The 21,682-nt window shown below is 35.9% G+C and overlaps 1 protein-coding gene across 1 annotated transcript; it reads right to left on the reverse strand.

The window, feature by feature from the left end:
* Positions 1-914: 914 nt before the first annotated feature.
* LOC114164629 (translation initiation factor IF-2, chloroplastic) lies at positions 915-12,413 on the reverse strand. Its single transcript, XM_028049369.1, has 12 exons — positions 10,493-12,413; positions 10,362-10,394; positions 9,686-9,799; positions 9,230-9,379; positions 9,028-9,126; positions 8,867-8,929; positions 8,257-8,412; positions 8,073-8,138; positions 6,553-6,789; positions 5,728-6,003; positions 5,315-5,503; positions 915-1,557 (listed from the first exon to the last, which is right to left on the reverse strand). Exons 1-12 carry the CDS (start codon positions 12,008-12,010, stop codon positions 1,396-1,398), a joined length of 3,063 nt encoding a protein of 1,020 aa, XP_027905170.1. The 5' UTR covers positions 12,011-12,413; the 3' UTR covers positions 915-1,395.
* Positions 12,414-21,682: the final 9,269 nt, after the last annotated feature.

Raw genomic sequence — 21,682 nt, forward strand, 5'->3', positions numbered from 1 at the left:
TACACATTAATGAATTATGATAGGTAAGAACTATAAATGTTACGTGTTGAAGAAACTACATATGTAATATATAAGTTGCTATAAACCTCCTCGCTTTATAAATCAGTTTTATAAAGTTAAAGTTTAAAAAATAATCAAGTTCATAGCTATATATACTCAAGGAACAATTTCTACACATACATAGTTTTCGTTGATAAATAAATAACGTAAAAATAAATCTATTACTATATTTCTAGGTTTGGGAAATCAAGAAAATATAGAAAGAATAATGGTAAGTATTTTTTATTCATTGTTTTAAAAAAATATTAAAGATCGTAGTAAATTGTTAGCATGCTGAAGTTATGATTTTCTTTTTTTCCAAGTGCATAGTTAACAATTTTCAAAATACTATACGTCAAAGTTTATTGAAGCTATATTTTGTTTCCATTTCCCCCACTCGGTTTACCATTCAACACTCTTCTCCTTCTTTTTCTTATTTTTTTACTTTTACACAATAGAATAGTGCTCTCTTTTGTCATATTAGTATCTTATATCTCGATAAATGATTAAATTAGTCAAAAAAGTTTTATGAAGGACTAACTCCAAATTTTACTGAAATTTGAAGAACCAAAAATATATTTAACCCTAAAAATTAATCTACTTTTTCCTCAATATATTTTTTTTTTCTGATTCAAAATTTAAATTAAGATTGGAATACAATTTTAAGATTGGAGTACAAATAAGAGTGAAATATATGCAGACCTACACATACACTATAGATCCAAAATTTTTAAAATGAATAATCCATGTGTAGATAAGTAAACGTTAACCAATATGGTTTCTTTCGTAGTTTTATCTAATCTAGTCGTTAGGTAATAAAACAAAATGCAGAAAGAAAAAAACATTAATCAAAGCATTCACATTGTTGCACAACGTTGGATAATCTAAATATATTCCATCTAGGAGCAAAAATCAGTAGAAATACAAATTTTCAGATCAGTGCATGATGCATCTATTTTTTTTTTTCTCCTTTATCAAAAATATGATGATGCGTCCATTATATAGCATCATACAAAAAATGAAGAAAAAAACTGCAATTCTTCCCTTGTCTTATATATGGTTGTTACACGTATTTTGGGTCAAGGCCTTGAAACTTTTTCCCTCTACAAAGAGCTGAAACTGATATACTTTCTTATATACAATTTTACAATGCAACAAATCATTTTGAACACAGATCTTCAGAAGTGGCAACCTCAATATCAATATAATGAATGAGGGAATTGTTACCTCTCCAATTTCACAACATCAATTGGAGAGAAATACAACGTATTTTCAACTGGAACCTGGAGTGCATTTGGGCTGTGTCCAACACAAGATAGGAAATCAATCTGAGAGTGGCACACATCAGTCTTCATTCTACAATGCAACTCCTACTCCCTCCACAGCAGCTGCCATTGATGCTGAGGCCTCTTCAAGGGTTCTCTTCTTCTCAATTGTGTTGAAGGCTTCAAGAATGTCACCCTCTTCCCAGTCATCAAAGTCTTCCAACCCAAGTCCACACTCAAGACCAGCATTTACCTGTTCACAAGGGAGAGATAGAGATTGTGTATTCAGCCAGTAGCTAGAGTAACATGGAGACAACACATATTCAACACAAAGAAACCACAGCTGAATTATACAATACACTGGCAAAATGTTGTTCAATCATTCTAAAAAGAAAGCATGAAAAAGCTATTACACAGTAAAACTAGGGCAGCATCTGAATAAGCTTCACTCGGAAAATTATGTCATAGAAATAGAGGTAGCAAAACAGGTTACCCAACCCAATGCAGGTTGTAGGCTATAGCGAATCAGACAAATATATAATATCCAAATTCATTTGTGCCACTAAAATGAACTCCAAGCCTTCTTAAAGCCTGATTTTCCGGAGCTTTTTTGCAGACTAAGCCCGGATAAAGTCATGATCTGATCAGGCTATAAAAGGTTTGTGTTTAATTTGAATTTAAAATTTAAAGCCCACCACCCTACATTTTATTGGGTAGATTCATGCAGTTCCGGATGATATAAACCAACCCATTTTGTTACCGCTAGATAGAAGACGTCCTAAGGATCAAGTACAAGAAAAACATTAAGTTTATACCTGATTCACTATCAAAGTAAAACACAATACAATATCATCTATGTATAAGAAAGTTCCACCTTACTTTCCTAATGAAGGCAATTTCACTTTCAATGAAAATTTTTCATCGCCCTTCACATGTAAAACATATTTAAAATTCTAAGAACCAAAGATTGCAATACAATTTTGATTTTGGATTTGGAGTCCAGTGGAGTCATATCCATGTAGTCAAACACACCTACTCAAACTTGGTTGTTATGTGTTATATCTTCTTAGCAAGTAAACGTTAAGCTTAGAAAGTACTCCCTTATATATTATAACTTGACTATATCTTTTGTCAATATGAGATTTCCAACACAACCTCTCTTGTCGAGGACTAGACATATCAAGCATAAGATGAGATATTTTGTGGGTGGTTGATAAATCCCTAATCTTTAGATTTTTTTCTTAGCCAATTGCATTGTTTTGGGTAGGTTTTAAGTGGTTAATTAAGAAATTAGTCTAGAGTTAGTTTAATTAGGTTTCTAGTCTAGTGCTGCAAAAGTAGCGTAATTAGGTGCTTTTAATACATTTTAATATAGTTCTCAGAAGTGTTATTAGTTTGGTCCAGTTCGCATACATCTTTAGGTTCATAAATCCTTAGTGGCATGATAGTGTGTAAGTCTTAGTTTGATAAATAGTCTTAGAAGTAGAATTTGGTCTAGTTTTAGGAGTCTTTAGAAGTAGTTTGGTTTGAGTAACATTGTCTAGGATTTTTGAGTGAAATGCATAAGAAAGACCTAAAATCTCATCTCAAAGTTCAGAGAAGTCACAAAGAGGAAGCTGATTCAGCCATTTTGCTTCAATGTAGAAGAGTTGACTTTTTGCTCTTCAATTCCAAATGAAAGGGCAACCTTTGGGACAGCTTTAGGGCATTGAAATACAATTTTTCTGACTTTGAGATGGTTGAAATATGGTCCAATTATGCATAGCACTCTAAAATGCAATTTTTGCATGTTTAGCTCTTTTAGGTGCATTGTAGACATAGCATAGCTTTGTTTTGTGCGTACTAACTTGTTCTTTTAATGAAAGCATGCGTGGGACTAGAAATTAGTGAGTGGTCTGTTAGCGGCCCGATAGCGAGTGGAACAGAATGTCCAAGAAATCTTGTTAGGATAGGCATTTGGGTGTCACATGGAGCTACAAACGCTTGGCAATGGCCTTTCATTGGAATGGAATGAAACAGGATGTAAAAAAGTTTGTGGCTGCTTGCTAGGTGTGTCAACAGAGTAAGGTTCAAAACCTTAAACCGGCAGGCCTATTACAACCACTTCTCATTCCAAATCCTGTGTGGAAAGACATTTCTATGGACTTTATTGGTGGGCTGCCCAAAGCAAAGAATGCAAACACTATCATGGTGATTATGGATAGATTGAGTAAGTATGCTCACTTTATTCCCTTATTGCACCCATATACAGCCAAGGATGTGGCTTCTATTTTTGTGAAAGAAATTGTCAGCTTCCATGGGTGAAATGGTTACCATGGGGAGAATTTTGGTTTAATTCCTCTTTCAATGCCACTATAAAAATGAGTCCATATAAGGCTCTTTATGGCCAGGATCCTCCTATGATTATCCCATATCCAAGAGATAGCACTATCATAGCGGAAGTTGACAAAAGAGTTGATGCTTCGTGATAGTATCTTGGCTGAGTTGAAGCAAAACCTGCTCAAGGCACAAGGGAGAATGAAAGAACAAGCTTATAAGGGTAGGCATGAGGTGGAATTTCGGGTAGGAGACATGGTGTACCTGTAAAGCTCAACCTTATAAATTGCAGTCATTAGCTACACACATTAATGAAAAACTCAGTCCCAAGTTTTATTGGCCATTCAAGATCTTGGCCAAAATTGGGGAAGTGGCGTACAGATTACAACTTCCAGACAGCTCACGATAACACCTTGTGTTTCATGTTTCACAGTTAAAGAAGGCTTTACCCTCCTGCCAGCTGAGTCATGAACTGCCCAAGTTCCTCTCAAATGAGTTTGAATTGATGGTAGACCCAGGGTAAGGGTTGGCCACAAGGAAATTGTTGAATGGAAAGTGGCAAGTGCTGATTAAATGGACTGAGTTACCCACAGAAGACAGTTCTTGGGAAGATTAAGACGTGATTCAAACTTTTTTTCCCCGATTCCACCTTGAGGACAAGGTGTCGCTTGTTGGGGAGGGTATTTATGGGCCTCCACAGCAAAGGTCTTTGAAATATTACTACCCAAGAAGGGGCAAAAAGGTCACTAGTGGGAATGAGTCTGTTATGAGTGGAGGTAACTAACTGCACATGTTGCAAGGGAGGATTGGGGGAAAGGAGATACGGGAATAAGTAGGGAGAAAAAGAGAATAAAGAGCTAGAGAGTGGGGGAGGTGGAGGAGGGCGAATCATTTTAGCGTATTGTGGGGTAACTGTAGGACAGAGAACATTCTCTGATTTATGTTTTATGGTTTCAGTATCTTTTTGTTCCACTGTTGTTACCTTTTTTATTCAATAATACCAGGTCCTATCACATTTATAGCAGAAAACAAAGTACTGTACATGAGAGACTCAACAATAATCATCATCAAAGCATCAGACAGGAAAATTGGATAAATTACAAATTTCTCATTCAATGTAATATACTAAAGTTAATGATAAAGTCTCAAAAGTTGCATGATGGGAATTCATTTAATGCATGTGAAGTACAAGATTCACTTAAGTAAGATAATTTTTACTCAACCATATCATTCAAAGTTTCATTAATGATTAAAATATATTTTCATAACAAAAAAATAATGTTATAAGCTGCTCAACTTTGTTGGATTTACAATCAACCACGTAAATTTAAATTAGAGCAGATGTTGACAAAGAAATAGCAAATATAGCATTCTTTTGAAACCAACTCATTCCAAAAACTGTCCATTACACCGGCATTATCTCCAGAATACTGGCATATTTGATAGGTAAAGGTCAAGAGTCAATATACTAACAAATGTTTACTTTTCATAAAACTAACATAGCTGATGCCCATTTGTCAGAGCCAAATGCAACAAAAATGGACTGCCAATTATTGGGTGCACAATTGATAAGTTTTTATAAATTGAGTAACATTTGTCCAACTGTTTTCATACTTCTATTATGCATTTGTTGCTGTGTAATTCTTGTGTGAGAATTCTAAAAATCGGAATTAATACTGGAAGCAGAGCCATACCTCCTTAACAATTTCTTTCACTCGTCTCAAAGAATCAATTATACCAACATGAACTACTTTTCCCTTCCGCTTGACTCGAATACCACAATCTTTTAGCACCTTTCCCTCAGTAACCATGCATCCAGCAACACGACCACTACCGCTGCTGAATACAGCTCGTACTACTGCTGAACCAATCATTACTTGTTCCTACCAAAAGATAGCAATAAGTCTCACAGCCAAATAGGCACTATAATATAAATCTCTAAGTACCCTTTAGAAACCGTATAAATCAAATTTACATGTCGGTAAGATATTTTAACAAGTTTGATTGTATTTAAATGCCATGTAAAATCATTTTGCTGTGCACTCACATAAATGTGCATATGTATAATATACAATAACGTTATAAATTTCAAGATATGTTGATTTACCTCAACTGGTTCTAGGAGCCCTTCCATTGCATTTCGTATGTCATCAATTAATTCATAAATAACTCTGTATAATCTAATCTCAACCGCTTTGTTATCTGCATAGCTTTTCACAGAGCCTGGTGCTTTCACATTAAATCCCACAATGATGGCCTTGCTTGCAACTGCAAGGTCCACATCACTAGTGCTTACATCACCTGTTGCTTCCAACAAAAACTTCAATGTAACATTGTCTTGTGGCAGCACCTGCAGAGCTTTTCTTACAGCTTCAATAGATCCCTAGCCATGACCAAGAACAATTACATTAATTGCATGTGAAGCAATAACCACAGTAATCCACAAAACATATTGCAGTTTTAGCTATTTAATACAATACAGAAAATGCCACCTTCCTTGTATGTTTACCTATTGTGGACATTTGACTATGCATATAACAGATTTGGACACAGGCTAGGTTATTGATAGCAAATAGGATAGGTTATTCAGCCTTCCATACAGGTTACACTAAAAATTACATAATACACTCATGTTTAGCACTCCAACAGGCAATGTTGTTTCGTGGTAGATAATAAGCATGTCTGGGTAATTCTATTACCATACACACGTTTTCCTGCAAAAAAACCACTCAAAGCCCTCTTAGGATAGTTAAAGGAAAATCTGTTAGATACATACTACGTAAGTTATTCTTTTATTTCAATGATCACAGCATGATAAATGATATCACCGATAAAGTCATTAATAGGTTCAATTAGGCAAGCAGTTTCAAATTAAAAATCAACCAGAAAGTGTACAAATTCAAGCAACACTAGAAAAAAGAAGTGACCATACCTGAAGATCAACCTTCAAAATAATATTTAATTGATGCAAGTCAAGTCCAGACAGCTTTCCTGAGGAAACTGCTGAAGCTAAGGAAGAAAGGGTGACTTTGCCATCTCCTGCCTTTGCTGAAATGCGCTCATTTCGCAATGACTCGGCACGAGCCTCAGCCCTTTCACGTGCAGCATCAAGGGATTGAACAACCTCAAATTCATCACCGGCAATAGGAACATTATTCAATCCAATAACCTGTATAAATCAGAAAATTTTGAATTAGGTAAAATTATAGCATCTAAAACGAGCTTCACAATTCTTATGGCTCTTGTAAAACCTGAAGAAGGTAACCACAAAATTAAAAATCTAAAGGTGCTATATTCTTTATTCTCCACCTTATGCTACTTACAGAAAAATTGATACCACCAAAATATTTTCATCTTTTTGATTCTTTATGAGGAAAGTGTAGGAAATAGTGACACTTAGTGAAGTTAGGAAAAATTATTTTCATGTATCTCAATTTTTATGCATTTAGTGCTGATGGATATTAATTTGTAGGAAATTAATATCCATCACAATTTATGCATTCAGTTATGATAATCCAGGGGAATAGTCTCCACAAAGTCTATCAGAGTCTACATACGGAGCAGAAATTATGGACTACAACCAAATATGAAGCTGCTTCATTCTCTAAGCTCTCTCTTAATTCTACCCATCCCGCTGAATTAGACTGAAAACATTTCCTTTAATCAGTATGTTTGTAATATGAAATATCAATGGTTGGAGAAATGAAATATACAGAGATAGAATGAGATCAATCACTCTTTTGTAGTAATTACTAATGCAACAGCTGGGCAACTCTACTTATTCTTCCCAGGCAAATCTAGAAAAAGACAGATGAAAGAAGCATTTGTTGTACAAAAAGACATCGCAAAATCTTATAACTACAATCTTTTATAGGATTGCTTCACCCCACACCTTAACCAGACACAAAAGCGTAGCTCATATCCATTCACATTGAAGAGAGAAAACCATTATTGAATACAAAGAACCTCAAATTTGTGTTCTCCGTAGTATTTGGTTTGTTCTTGGTTGTAGAAATGTGTTGTTCAGTAATCATACATGGATGTAAATGCACATAAAATAAATATAACAGACAATAATTATGTAACTTAAATTGCAAATGCAGAAATTTCATGTCAACAATGAATTCTCACCAATGAATAAAAGATGATAGAGTCTGGATTAGAAGCTAGAAATAAATACATGCAGATAAAGTGATTCAGTCCGTGTACATGTCAAGGGAAACCACATTATTAATATGAATCATGCAATCAAATGAGCCACAACACTGATATATAGAACACTAGTTGTCCAATTTAGCTTAATGGGAAATGGTGTCCTAACTACTTCACAATCCCCTCTCCCCCTCCCACCCCTAGTTCTTTTGTACTGTGTTGACCACTTTTTTAAGCAATTTCTCAAAGAAAAGAAGTAGTGTTAATTATATGCCACCTTCTTACTACGAATTTACAAACCTGTACAGGTACAGAAGGTGTAGCTTCATCAACACGCTTTCCACCATCATCAAATAAAGCCCGCACCTGAAAGAAAGAAATAAAAGATATTAAATACAGAGGGAAGCAAAGTAGAACGGCAGAATTCCGTAACCACGTATTAAGGTCATCTAGCATTGAATTTTAAGTTTAGCTATCTACCAACCTTTCCAAAAGCTTCTCCACAAACTACTATATCACCCCGTCTAAGAGAGCCATTCTGCACAATAAATGTAGCAAATGGTCCCTTTGATTTATCTAGCCCTGCCTCGATGACTGTTCCCTTTGCACTTCTATCAGGATTAGCTTTCAGCTCTTGCAACTAAATCATTAATGCTTAGATCAGAATGAATGCCAGAAAAAATAAAAAATAAAAAGCGCAAACAAGTGTAAATTTTAACTGAACAATGATGCACTGTCAATGAGTCAATATTCTTCAGTCCCACAAAAGCATCAAAATTTAATCAAGACATCTCCTTCGTGGAGGAGACTTTAGAATGATAGTACACAACATAATAGTATTTTTTTTTTTAAACCACAAGCATATTATAAAATAAAAGTGTTAAACTGTATTTGAGAAAAAATAGAGATGTGCTGAATGTGTAAACTTACTTTCGTAGTGGATTTATTACCATATATTGATCACAATTCACAACTCACAAGTAGATGTCATAAACAAGATTTTCAATCAATACGCAATAATACAACATTAAAAATTATAAATAGAATAGTTATAAAGTGGCTTAAGCTAGTCATGACACTAACAGTAATTATACCTCAGCAACAAGCATAACAGTTTCCAAGAGATCATCTACATTCTTTCCTTTAAGAGCACTTATCTGTTGACATAAAAGGACAAGAGAAAAATGTAACTTATTTGAAGTCAAAGAAACATAAATAGGGTACGAAATGATAACAACAAATAAGAAATACAAACCGGAACCATTGGGGTGCTACCACCCCAGTCTTCTGGCATTAAACCAATTGAAGAAAGCTCCTGCATGACTCGTTCTGGATTTGCTCCGTCTTTATCTATCTGTTTAAGAGAAATAAATAATAATTTGACAAGAATTTCTCAAGGCATCGCCATGTAAAGCATAAGAATTATAAATAATGTTGCACCCATCATGTTGACATGCCTTGTTAATAGCAATGATTATGGGTACTCCTGCTGCTTTGGCATGAGCAATAGCTTCATTTGTTTGAGGACGAATCCCATCATCGGCAGCCACAACAATAATAGCAATGTCTGTTACACTTGCTCCACGTGCTCTCATAGCTCCAAATGCCTACAGGAGCACATACAATATATATAATTGAAGGGAAAGAAAAGTGAAAAGTTGACTTATAGCTAATAACTCAGCTAAAAATACATGCTACCGTAAGTCATTATGTCCTGATAAGGATTAAAGGACTTTACGATGACCCAGTAGAAAGAATTGCACACTTATAAAGGAAAACATAGAAGTTGAAAATTTTATTAAAACTGTGCATACCCATGTCCAGGAGTGTCAAGGAAACACAGGGCAAAGAAAGAATTGCATACTTATAAAGGAAAACATAGAAGTGGAAAATTTTATTAAAACTGTGCATACCTCATGTCCAGGAGTGTCAAGGAAAACACAGGGCAACTTTTTGCCGTCAACAGGTACTTCCACTTTATAGGCCCCAATTCCTTGTGTGATCCCACCAGCTTCAGAAGCGGCTACCTGTTAACAATTTGTGCATGAGGCTAAAATTGAACGAGTGTAATATGAGATTCCGCAGGAGAAGCTCCAGAAATAACATAATTGTGAAAAAGTCTCATGCTTTGAAAAGAACAAGATGCAGCCAGCAAAGAAGCATCCAGAAAAGGGAGCAAACTACGGCAAAGCATTTCACTAAAACAAACAACAATTATTATTAATTACTAAGCAACTATCTCTTATTGTATATTACAACTCACAATCTAGCAATAATTTTAATTTTCCCAGGTCGGTATCTCTTTACATAAGGGCCATTGAAATGCTTGTGCTTTGAAAGATATATTAATCCTTAATCCTTTACATTGAAATCCATGGATTGCACATTTAGAACCATATCCTTCCTGGAAACCATAGTCCAGCAGCATTGGGAACATTTTATGTAAACTACTGTACCTAATCATAAATCATAATTTATAGAATTTGTGTAAAACATGGTCGTAAACATTGACATAACATAAGCTTTATATGCTCATGATCTTAAAGAAGCTGAAAGAATCATATTGATTTAATTAAATTTTCACTATACCTTGCTCTTCCGTATATAATCCAAAAGAGTTGTCTGCCAATTCAAAACACACAAAAAATGTCAGCAAATGTTGGAATTCAGGGTAAATAATAAAACAGAGAAAAATGAATAATACAGAGTGTATCACTAACCTTGCCATGATCTACATGGCCCATAATAGTAATAACAGGAGGCCTATCTTTGAGTTTATCGAGGTCATCTTCATCAAGAATTTCTCTTTTCTTCACTAAGCCTTCAACTTTGACCGGGTCTGCATCTATGACTTCAACATCATACTCCTTACAAATCATCTTTACCATATCTTTGTCAAGTGTTTGTACCCCATCTGGTTTAATCCCCTTGGAGTATAGATAACCAAGGATTTCACCTTCACTGGTTGCCAAACAGTAGGCCAATTCCTCCACCAGCATACCACTGTCTCCAACCTCCAGAATTTCTACTTTGACAGGAGCTGCATCCCTAGCAGCCTGGAGTCGTGCTGCCTTTCGACTTGCTTTACTCCATTTCCTTCCTTTTCTTGCTGTTGCGGCACCAGGAATAGAGACATCAAGCTCTGATGCCTCATGAATCACATCAGCATCATCGTCATCATCCAAAATTCGTCTTCTTCGTCCTCCCCCAGCCAGAGCACCTTTCTTCCGGAAATCATCTTTAAACTTCCCAGGGGAAGGTGCCTTCCCTGGTTTTGGGGGTGCTAGAACTGCTTGCGCAATTAGAGGATCAACTACTGGTTTCTTGGAAGCAAACTTGTCAATTAAGATGGGTGACTTCTTTTCTTTGGATTTAACTGATGTTTCAGCTGCCCCTTTGTCCCTCAAGACAACAGGTTTTTTGACAGGTGGGGGAGCTATAGAAGGTTTAGATAGTAACGCAGGTTGAGGTTTTGAAGGTGGTTGAGGTTTTGAAGGCAATTGAGGTTTCAAAGGTGGTTGAGGAGCACGAGTTTGAGAAACCACCTTCTCCCCTCCTCTAGTTTGAGACTTATCCTCTTCATTCTTGTTATAATTAAGCTTTGGTACTTCCTTCACAACCTTCTGCACCGATGCAACAGTATCCCCTTTACGCCATACACTCTTCAAGGTTTTAGACTTCTGAGATGCTGCTGAATTCACCGGTTTCTCAGCCTTAGGACTAGCACCAGCATTATTCCTTATTGGTTTGTTCACTGAACCATTATTCTTATCACCATTCACCTTGGAACTCCCCAGCTTTTCCGCCTTCTCTAACACCTCCCCAAGTGATTCAATCACCTTATTCCTCTCTTCCACATCCCCAGGATCCCGAGCAGTCCTTGAGGGCCCCAAAATGGAGTCACCCTTATTCTCTGGTGACTTTAACACAGGCCTTGGAGGAGGCTTAAGCACAAAACCAGCACCATCATCTCCACCCTTACTACTACTGTTAGAATCAAGGGACACTGAATTCCCTTGGTCAGCAATAAAATCAGTTGTGGTCACTGAATATCTACACACAGACAATGATAAACAATGCCATCTCTTTCTCCCCTTACAATTCCCTCTGGAAAAAGAGACCCTCTTCACCACAGAATGAGACCTTCCAGAGGAACTCACACCCATGAGGCTCCCCAAACTCACTGGAGAAGCAAGGGAACTCATTGTTCCCTGTTTGTTCCCCACTAAAATTAACATACTGAGCCCCACCCCACAACACCAAAACAAAAAAATGTTCCAAAACTAAAGCACCTTCTAAAACTTCATCAATACCCCATCATATCACACACCCCTATCAACTACTCGACCTACCCAGAGCCCAAATTCCAATCAAGAGCGACAAACTAAGAGCAATAGCAACACTTCTGACCCAATGGAGCAGAAAAGGTACGGTACCTCCGTTCTAAGAGAGAAGAATCTTTAGGTGCCAAATTGAGGTGGAACATGCAAACAGGTTTGGTAAGAAGAAGAAGATGACGACGATGATGAAAGGAATGAAGTGTGGGGTGATTCTGTGGCTATAGAAAGTGGTGAGTGATAGGTTTATGGCATTTTTCGAAGGGATGTGTGGATGGTTTTGTGCCTGCGGAATTATGTATGTGATAAGGCTTTTTCTTATTTTTCTTCCATTATTTTGTGGTTTTTTATGAGCTTCTCTCGTACGAGGAAAAATAAAAAAAATAGGTTAAAATACTTTTTCAAACATAAAAGTTAAAGGGTGGAATGAAATTTCGTCGAGTTTATGAAAGGTGTACGGTGGAACACGTATGATTATAAATATAATTATTATTATTTTGAGATTATTATTATTATTTAGTGTTGTGAATTTTCAATACTGAAATAACTTAATTTTGTTAATGCAACCACAGCAGAGAACAAAAAATAACGTGGATTTCCTTGACAGAGTTGGATATATTAATTGATTTTTTTTCAAGCACGATACCTTACACGTAGCTTATGTTGTTTTTGGTTATATGGTCATAATATATATATATATATAGAAAGAGAGATATTATTAATATTTAAATTTATAAAGCTTCCTGATATAATGAATTTTAACGAATCACAAAAGATGCATTGCAGTTGCAACGTCTCATTTAATATATATGTTTAATTAAAGGAAATATCACATACAATATAATATAAAGAACAATGTCATGAAGTTCAAGCATCAAACAATACATTTAACCTTGAATAAACCAGAATAAAGACTAGCCACACCAAGATGTCATGAACATAATTAAAAGATTCAACGGATGTCCTAAAGCTTGCTCAAGCAAGGGATTACAAAATAATATAAACTCTTCAATGTGGGCTCAACAGTGAGTCCAACACCAAACCATGCCAACTAAGTTGTAGCATTCCCGTCCCCATCGCGATCACCAAGAGTTCCCATATCTGCTCACACCAAGGGATTGGTGATCATTACAAAAAGGAAAAACTACACAAGAAGACAAACACAAACAAGAAGTTTAAGCGAGAGCTTTACGTTTGAGTGACCACCCTACTCACCTAGGCTAGTTCAGTAGAACCCACCAGCTCCCCCTGGTGCGAATGCCAGATTCGAATCACACCCACAACACAGGCAATGTATTTTCACACGACAAACAACATGAATCAAGTATTCATAACGTAAAACAGACCAAGCATACAAAGGTAACTTAAAAACAGCGAAACCCTAGCTTCCCTTACTGGAAAACGCTAGCAAAGACTTAAGAATTCGTGGTCAAATTCTCTCCAAGAGGAGGAGGATGATGATGAAGGCGTGACCACCTCCTTATAAGCTCCCTCAAGAAGGATCACTAGAAGCATGTCTAGAGGGGAGTCTTCTATTCCATCACCTTTATCTTTGTTTTGCATTACTTTAGTTTGAATTCCCTAAGTTGGTTTCTAGTTGACTTATTTTGGTTGACTTGTTGACTTTGATCCAAAGTTGACCTTTGACCAAGATTAGATTAACTTAAACCAACATGTTAATCCTTGTTTTTCTTGTTTTGTAGGTAATTAAGAGAAAGTAGAGCATAGCTAGGTGGCACTTGGTGATTGGAGCACTTGGAGCACTTGGTGATTGGCACTAGGTGGCACATGTTCATCATTTGGTATCTAGAGCTTTGGTTGTCCTTGAATATGGTGTTTTCATGTTCTAACCTTGTCTTGTGTAGCTATCTTCGAATGGTCCACATAAAAACAGTGCTGGCAGCAACGTGTGCGTTTTTGAAAAAATATACTGCAGCTAGCTCAGTGGTCCAAAAGTAACGTTCTTTATATCAAAAGAAAGCTCTGTGAGTCTAGTTTCCAACAAAAAAAAGATATAACGCATTTGGAGTTCTGTGGAGAGAGTTATGATCAAATGAGTGAGCAAAGGTCAAAGCTGCCGAGAATACGAAAAACAACGTTTTCAGGTTATGTTGTGGCAATTTTGGCTTCGGTTTTGTGACTCTTTTGCTACTAAATGTGGTTGGATAACATGTCTTTTGATGCTTAGTCTTTGAGCCTCAAATCCATGAGTTTAAATGCATGATAGCTACATGTTTGTGACTTTGTGTATGTCATGTTGAGTCTTTAAATGTGTCTAACTTTTGCTTGAGTCTCTTGTCATATGCTTCTTTGAGTTTTCTTTTTCTTGTTTCTAAGTTTTTGAACTATTGCATGAGATCTATGCCTTGTGTTGTTGTATGCTCCTTGAAATTGATTTTGACCTAATTTTAAGGAACTAAGTGTTCAAGACATCCTAAAACATCCTTTCTCATCATTTTAAGTACCTAGTTTTGAAAAGAAAAAGTGTTTTCAAGACCAAAAACAGTTTGACCGAGAGCTTTTACAATGCTTGGTGAATCCATTTGGCCATTTTTACTAGGTGTTATGCTACCAAATTTTATACTTGGATTTTGGGTGATATTGGCAAATTAGTTCCATGTTTTGACTTGGTTATGATCTTTCATGGTGTATGCATGATTTGAGGTATAATCTTGGCTTGTTCAAATGCTTTCCATAGAGTCCTTAAAAGTGTTTTTCATTGTTTTAGTCTTGTTCAAGTTTTGTCTTTAAAAATAAGTTTCCTTAGAAGATAAACTTTCTTATTTTTTGAGCTTTGCTTGTTTATCTTTAGGTAATCTTTGTTTTGTCTTAGTAGTTTTCTTTTCCTTGTCTTCCTAGAGTGTTGTGGCCGAGCCACTTGTTTGAGCTTTGAAAAGGTTTTCATCTCTTTAAACGTGTTTTCACTTGTGTGGAAGGTTTTTGAGTGCTAGCCTTGCTTGTGTGCTTTGGGAGTGTGATCAAAAACACTTGGGTGCTTGAGAAGACCACACTTGGTCTCGGGTTTGGAATTTTTTGTTAGCTAACATCTTCTTTGTCTCGATTTTTGGTGAGTTTTGGTGTAGGAACATGAATATGGATCCGATCTTGGAGGTAGAGGAAGAGGAGGAGTCGGCCTCACCTTATTCCCCTCCCATGGTGACTCTTATGGCCCAAGAAAGTGAACAAATGACCCTTGCCAACATCTTACGTGAGATGGAAGTGAGTAGGAGAGAAACTTTTGACCAATTGAGGGCGAACAGGAGGCAAAGTGAGATCTTCCAACAAGAGCACATCCAAAGACTTGAGCTTAGGGAAGATGAGAGGAGAAGGAGGAGGTCCTCTTCCGAGGACTCTAGCCATGGTGGAAGAAGAAGAAGGCACGACTATGATGGTGGTGGAAGGCACAATCCAATCCCACAAAGACAATCTCCACCGATCAAGATTCTAAAGTTCAAGGGAGAGAATGATCCAAACCTCTACATAGAGTGGGAGCAAAAAGTGGACCAAATCTTCAATATTCATTTAGTTAGTGATCAAGAACAAGTAGATTTAGTAGTTTTAGAATTTGAAGATTATGCCATGACATGGTAGCATCAATTGTGTATGGACAATATTAATCAAGAGTCACTCGTGGCCTCTTGGATGGACATTGAAACTTTGATGCGCGCTAGATTTGTTCCTTCCTACTATAGGAGGGAGACTCTTTTGACGCTCCAAAGGCTTCAACAAGGGTCTATGTGTGTGAATGAATATTTTAAAATGATGGAGTCCATGCTTCTCAAAGTAGGACTCCAATTTGAAAGTGAAGAAGAAAAGGTAGCTAGATTTGTGAGTGGTCTTAGAAGAGAAGTTCAAGATGTAGTTGAGTTGTATGAGTATTCCACTCTTGACAAAATTTTACACTTGGCCTTAAAAGTTGAAAGTCAATTGAAAAAGAAACAAGAGGCTAAGAGGAATACTTTATACAATGAATACTACTCTAGAACTTGGAAAGGAATGGAAAGAAAGGATGAGAAACCACCTTCCAAAGACCACCCACCTAGGACTAATTCGTCTAGAACCTCCCATGAAAGTGCAAACTCTTCTCAAAGTTCAAGAACTAGTTCCATCAAATGTTTTAAGTGTTTGGGCTATGGTCACATTGCTTCAAATTGCCCAACAAAGAGGAACATGATCTTGAACCCTAAAGGAGAGGTTGAAAGTAAACATTCTTCTCCCCCCTCCCCTAAAAGTTCTTCCTTCCACACTTCTTCCAAATCTTCAAGAGAGGATGAAATCAAACCTAATGAAGGAGGTTTGTTGGTGGTTAGGCGCATGCTAGGCCAAGTGCCTAAAGAATTTGAAAACCAAAGAGAAAATATTTTTCACTCAAGGTGCCAAATCAACAACAAAACTTGCTCCCTCATAATTGATAGTGGAAGTTGTGTTAATGTGGCTAGCACAAGGGTTTTAGACAAGCTTGGCTTGAAAACCATCCCTCATGCCAAGCCCTATAAGCTTTCTTGGCTTAGTGAGGAATGTGAGATTAAAGTGGACAAACAAGTCCTTATTAACTTCTCCGTTAGAAACTACAAAGATGAGGTATTATGTGACTTAGTGCCCATGGAAGCAACCCACATTTTATTAGGAAGGCCATGGCAATTTGATAGGAAAGCTTTTCATGATGGCCATGCCAACAAATTTACCTTTAGCTTCCAAGGCAAAAAGATCACATTACTACCTCTTTCACCAAGAGAAGTCAATGAGGACCAATTGCAAATGATAAAGAAAAGAAAAGAAGAGAAGGCGCAAAAGAAGGCGCAAGGGCATGACAATCAGTCCAAGAAGAGCATGATCACCCTCAAAGGGGTGAAGAAGGTAATGCTTGCCCAAAAACCCATCTTCCTAGCTTATCCTAGTGAATCTTCCCCTTCCTTCCAAAACCCTCACTCTAGATGTCCCTTAAACTTGTCATTAGTCTTAGATGAGTTCAAAGATGTTTTTCAAGAATCTCTAAAGGTTCTCCCACCCCTAAGAGGTATAAAACACCAAATTGATTTCATACAAGGCTCATCTTTGCCTAATAGGCCAGCCTATAGGACTAGTCCTGAGGAGGCTAAGGAAATTCAAAAACAAGTGAATGAGTTGTTAGAAAAGGGGTGGGTGCAACATAGCATGAGTCTTTGTGCAATGCCCGTTATTCTTGTCCCCAAAAAGGATGGAACATGGAGAATGGGCATAGATTGTAGGGTTATCAACAACATAACCATCAAGTATAGGCATCCTATTCCTAAATTAGATGATTTGATTGATGAGTTACATGGTGCAACCATATTTTCCAAAATAGACTTGAAGAGTGGGTACAATCAAATTAGAATCAAAGAAGGTGATGAATGGAAAACCTCTTTCAAGACTAAGTTTGGATTATATGAGTGGTTAGTCATGCCTTTTGGCTTGACCAATGCACCTAGTACATTCATGAGACTCATGCACCATGTTCTTAGAGAGTTCTTAGGGAAGTTTGTTATGGTGTACTTTGATGACATTCTCATTTATAGTATGTCTCAAGATGACCACTTGCATCATTTAAGGAGTGTGTTAAAGACCTTAAGGAAGGCATCCTTGTATGCTAACATGGAGAAATGTGTGTTTGGGATGGATCATGTGATCTTCCTAGGTTTCAAAATAAATCAATATGGGTCCATGTGGACCAAGAAAAAGTGATGGCCATCAAGGATTGGCCTCCCCCCAAGAATGTAAGTGAGCTTAGGTCTTTCCATGGGTTGGCTAGTTTTTATAGGAGGTTTGTGCCAAACTTTAGCACCACAGTCGCCCTTCTCAATGAATTGGTCAAGAAAGGTGTGGTCTATAAGTGGGGCAAAGATCAAGAAAAGGCTTTTGAAACTTTAAAACAAAAATTGATCAATGCACCACTCTTAGCCCTCCCTAACTTCTCAAAAACTTTTGAAATTGAGTGTGATGCATCCAATGTAGGCATTGGGGTCGTGCTTCTCCAAGAAGGACACCCCATAGCCTACTTTAGTGAGAAACTCAAGGGGAGTCACATCAACTACTCCACCTATGACAAATAGGTTTATGCTCTTGTGAGAACTTTGCAAACTTGGCAACACTATCTTCTTTCAAAGGAGTTTGTGATACATAGTGACCATGAGTCACTCAAATTTTTGAAAAGCCAAGGCAAGTTAAACAAGATACATGCTAGGTGGGTAGAGTTCTTAGAGCAATTCCCATATGTGATCAAACATAAGCAAGGAAAGGCGAACATTGTGGCAGATGCACTTTCAAGAAGGCATTCCCTCTTTTCAATTCTTGAGATTTCTTAGTTTTGATCATATTAAGGAATTGTATCCAAGGGATGTTGATTTCTCCTCCATTCTTAGTGAGTTCCACCAAGGGGCTTACAAAGACTTTTACCTTCTCAATCAATATCTTTTCAAAGGTAAGAGACTTTGCATTCCCCAAGGTTCCTTAAGAGCCTCACTCATTAGAGAGGCATATGAGGGAGGATTAATGGGGCATTTTGGGCCAAACAAGACTTTGGAAGTCTTGAAAGAACACTTCTATTGGCCTCACATGAGGAAGCATGTAGATAGGCATTGCAAAAGTCGCATAGCATGAATGAAAGCCAAGTCTAGAGTCCAACCCCATGGTCTTTACACTCCCTTGCCTATCCCTTCCAAGCCTTGGGTTGACATATCTATGGATTTTGTCTTAGGCCTCCCAAGGACCAAAAAAGGTAGGGATTCCATTTTTGTAGTGGTGGATAGGTTCTCTAAGATGGTCCATTTCATTCCTTGCCATAAGATTTATGATGCAACTTATATTGCAAATCTTTTTTTCAAGGAAGTGGTAAGACTACATGGCCTACCTAGGTCCATTGTAAGTGATAGGGACTCCAAGTTCCTAAGCCATTTTTGGAGAACCTTGTGGGGTAAACTTGGCACCAAGCTTCTTTTCTCCACCACTTGCCATCCCCAAAGTGATGGCCAAACCGAGGTGGTTAATAGAACCCTAAGGCAAATGCTAAGATGTATGATAGTGCAAAACATTAGAGAGTGGGAGGAACTTCTTCCCCACATAGAGTTTGTCTACAATAGGATTGTGCATTCCACTACTTCTCATTCCCCTTTTGAGGTTGTGTATGGGTTCAATCCCCTAACTCCCTTAGACCTCCTTCCCCTTCCCACTCATGAGGCATGGTGTTGAGGTTTTAATTCATCTATGTCTTTTATCTTTGAATCACGTAAAAAGTAATGATTTTAAATCTATATGCATGTTGATCATATGAGTTCAAGGGTTTTTAAATTTAATTGAGACTTTACTTTGATTTTATTTAGAAACTTTCATATGATTAAATGAGTTTTTACCAATAATTGAGACTTTACTTTGGTTAAAGGTATTTACTCTAACTACAATTAATTGAGACTTTACTTTGATTAATTAAGCTTTTTATTTGGTGAGGAGATAGAAGACTAGACATGATTAGGCATAGTAAATTTGATTGAGACTGTACCTTGGTTGAATTCACTGTGGATAATCTAAAAGTTCTCACTTTTAATTGAGACTGTACTTTGGTTAAAAGTGAGAACGCCAACAAATTAATTGAGACTTTACATTGATTAATTTGTAAATCTATAACAATAATTAATTGAGCAATAATCTTTAGATAACCGATGATGAATCTATTTTGAAAAAGCAATGAAATCAATCTATTTTCTTTACTATTGTTTTTATTTCTTTTTATCTTTTAAATTTTATTTCTATCTTTGTTTATCTTAATCCCCTATATTTTTTATTTTATTTGACTAACCGTTTTGTATAGATTTTATAAGAACTAACTTGTTAAAAATCAATTTCGTGTTCGTTGGGAGACGACTTTGGGTTACTTTACCCTTTCTATTTTCTTGACTACTATCTTAGCAATACTGAAGTTGCTATAGTTTAGTAGTATTAATTTGAACGCGTTGATAACGCTGTCGTTGACGCGTTCAAATTAATACTACTTATCTATAACAACTTCAGTATTGTTAAGAAAGTAGTCAACAAAATAGTAAGGGTAAAGTAACCCAAAGTCGTCTCCCAACGAACACAGAATTGATTTTTAACAAATTAGTTCTTATAAAACTATACAAAGCGGTTAGTCAAACAAAATAAAAAATATAGGGGATTCAGATAAACAAAGATAGAAATAAAATTTAAAAGATAAAAAGAAATAAAAACAATAGAAAAGAAAATAGATTGATTCCATTGCTTTTTCAAAATAGATTCATCATCGGTTATCTAAAGATTATTGCTCAATTAATTATTGTTGTAGATTTGCAAATTAATCAATGTAAAGTCTCAATTAATTTGTTGGCATTCTCACTTTTAACCAAAGTACAGTCTCAATTAAAAGTGAGAACTTTTAGATTATCCATAGTAAATTCAATCAAAGTACAGTCTCAATCAAATTTTACTATGCCTAATCATGTCTATTCTTTTATCTCCTCACCAAATAAAAAGCTTAATTAATCAAAGTAAAGTCTCGATTAATTTTCATTAGAGTAAATACCTTTAACCAAAGTAAAGTCTCAATTATTGGTAAAAACTCATTTAATCACATGAAAGTTTCTAAATAAAATCAAAGTAAAGTCTCAATTAAATTTAAAAATCCTTGAACTCATATGATCAACATGCATATAGATTTAAAATCATTACTTTTTACGAGATTCAAAGATAAAAGACATAGATGAATTAAAACCTCAACAATAATAAAAAGAACAAAGAAATTATTTCATTCTAACCTCAGAATCCATAATGAAATTACAATGGAATCAACCCAAGAAGTTTAGCAATCCATGGAATACAAAATAAGAATAAAAGAAGAATAAAGAGAAGAAAAGAGAGAGAAAGAAATTAGGTCCCCCTAAGGGTTCCTAAATTCCAAAGTGCCGAGCTTTTCTCTACTTCTCCCTTGGTCTCTTTATATAGGAATTGGACTGGGCTTTTCTGTTGCTAAAATCTCTCAAATATCTTTTAAAATAAAGATAAATATAAATATTTAAAAATACTTGGAGAGATATAGACTATTTGACAAATATAATTGGTTGATAATATCAATATCTAATATAATTAAATTAATTAATTACTTAAAGATATATGATAAATTATCACCAATTAATATTTGTATTAATTTTCCAAATCAACCCTTTGCAATCTCCTTAAATTATCTTCTAAATAATCCAATATCTTCAAGATATATTTGTTTGTTGTGGAACTAAAAAGATTCAAGAAGATCTTGTCATATTTAAAAAGATTTGGTAGTTATTATCTTTTAATATTTTATGATATAATTAAATAAGATAATTATTTAAAAATATCAAATAAAATATCTAAAGATATATTTTCCCAAATTATCTTCTATCATAAAGATAAAGAAAACCGCAAGGTCCAATTTTTCTTTCCTCTCTTCTTGGTTTAGCCAAACTTCTTCACTTTTTCAAGCTTTTCTTGCCGTCTTCATGTAATGCTTGGCCTGAATTTTTGTGCTTTTGATAATTTCTTATTCTTTGATTTATCTTTAAGGTGTCATGA

The sequence above is a fragment of the Vigna unguiculata genome, chromosome 1 (genome assembly GCF_004118075.2).
Source record: "Vigna unguiculata cultivar IT97K-499-35 chromosome 1, ASM411807v1, whole genome shotgun sequence".
Lineage (NCBI taxonomy): Eukaryota > Viridiplantae > Streptophyta > Magnoliopsida > Fabales > Fabaceae > Vigna > Vigna unguiculata.

Excerpts from the sequence above, each read along its gene's own strand:
- LOC114164629 (XM_028049369.1), bottom strand. The coding sequence starts at position 12,010 with ATGTTAATTTTAGTGGGGAACAAACAGGGAACAATGAGTTCCCTTGCT. Across the intron at positions 10,395-10,492 it reads GCCATGTAGATCATGGCAAG|ACAACTCTTTTGGATTATAT; the intron begins GTTAGTGATACA and ends TTGAATTGGCAG. Across the intron at positions 6,004-6,552 it reads TTTTGAAGGTTGATCTTCAG|GGATCTATTGAAGCTGTAAG; the intron begins GTATGGTCACTT and ends GGTCATGGCTAG.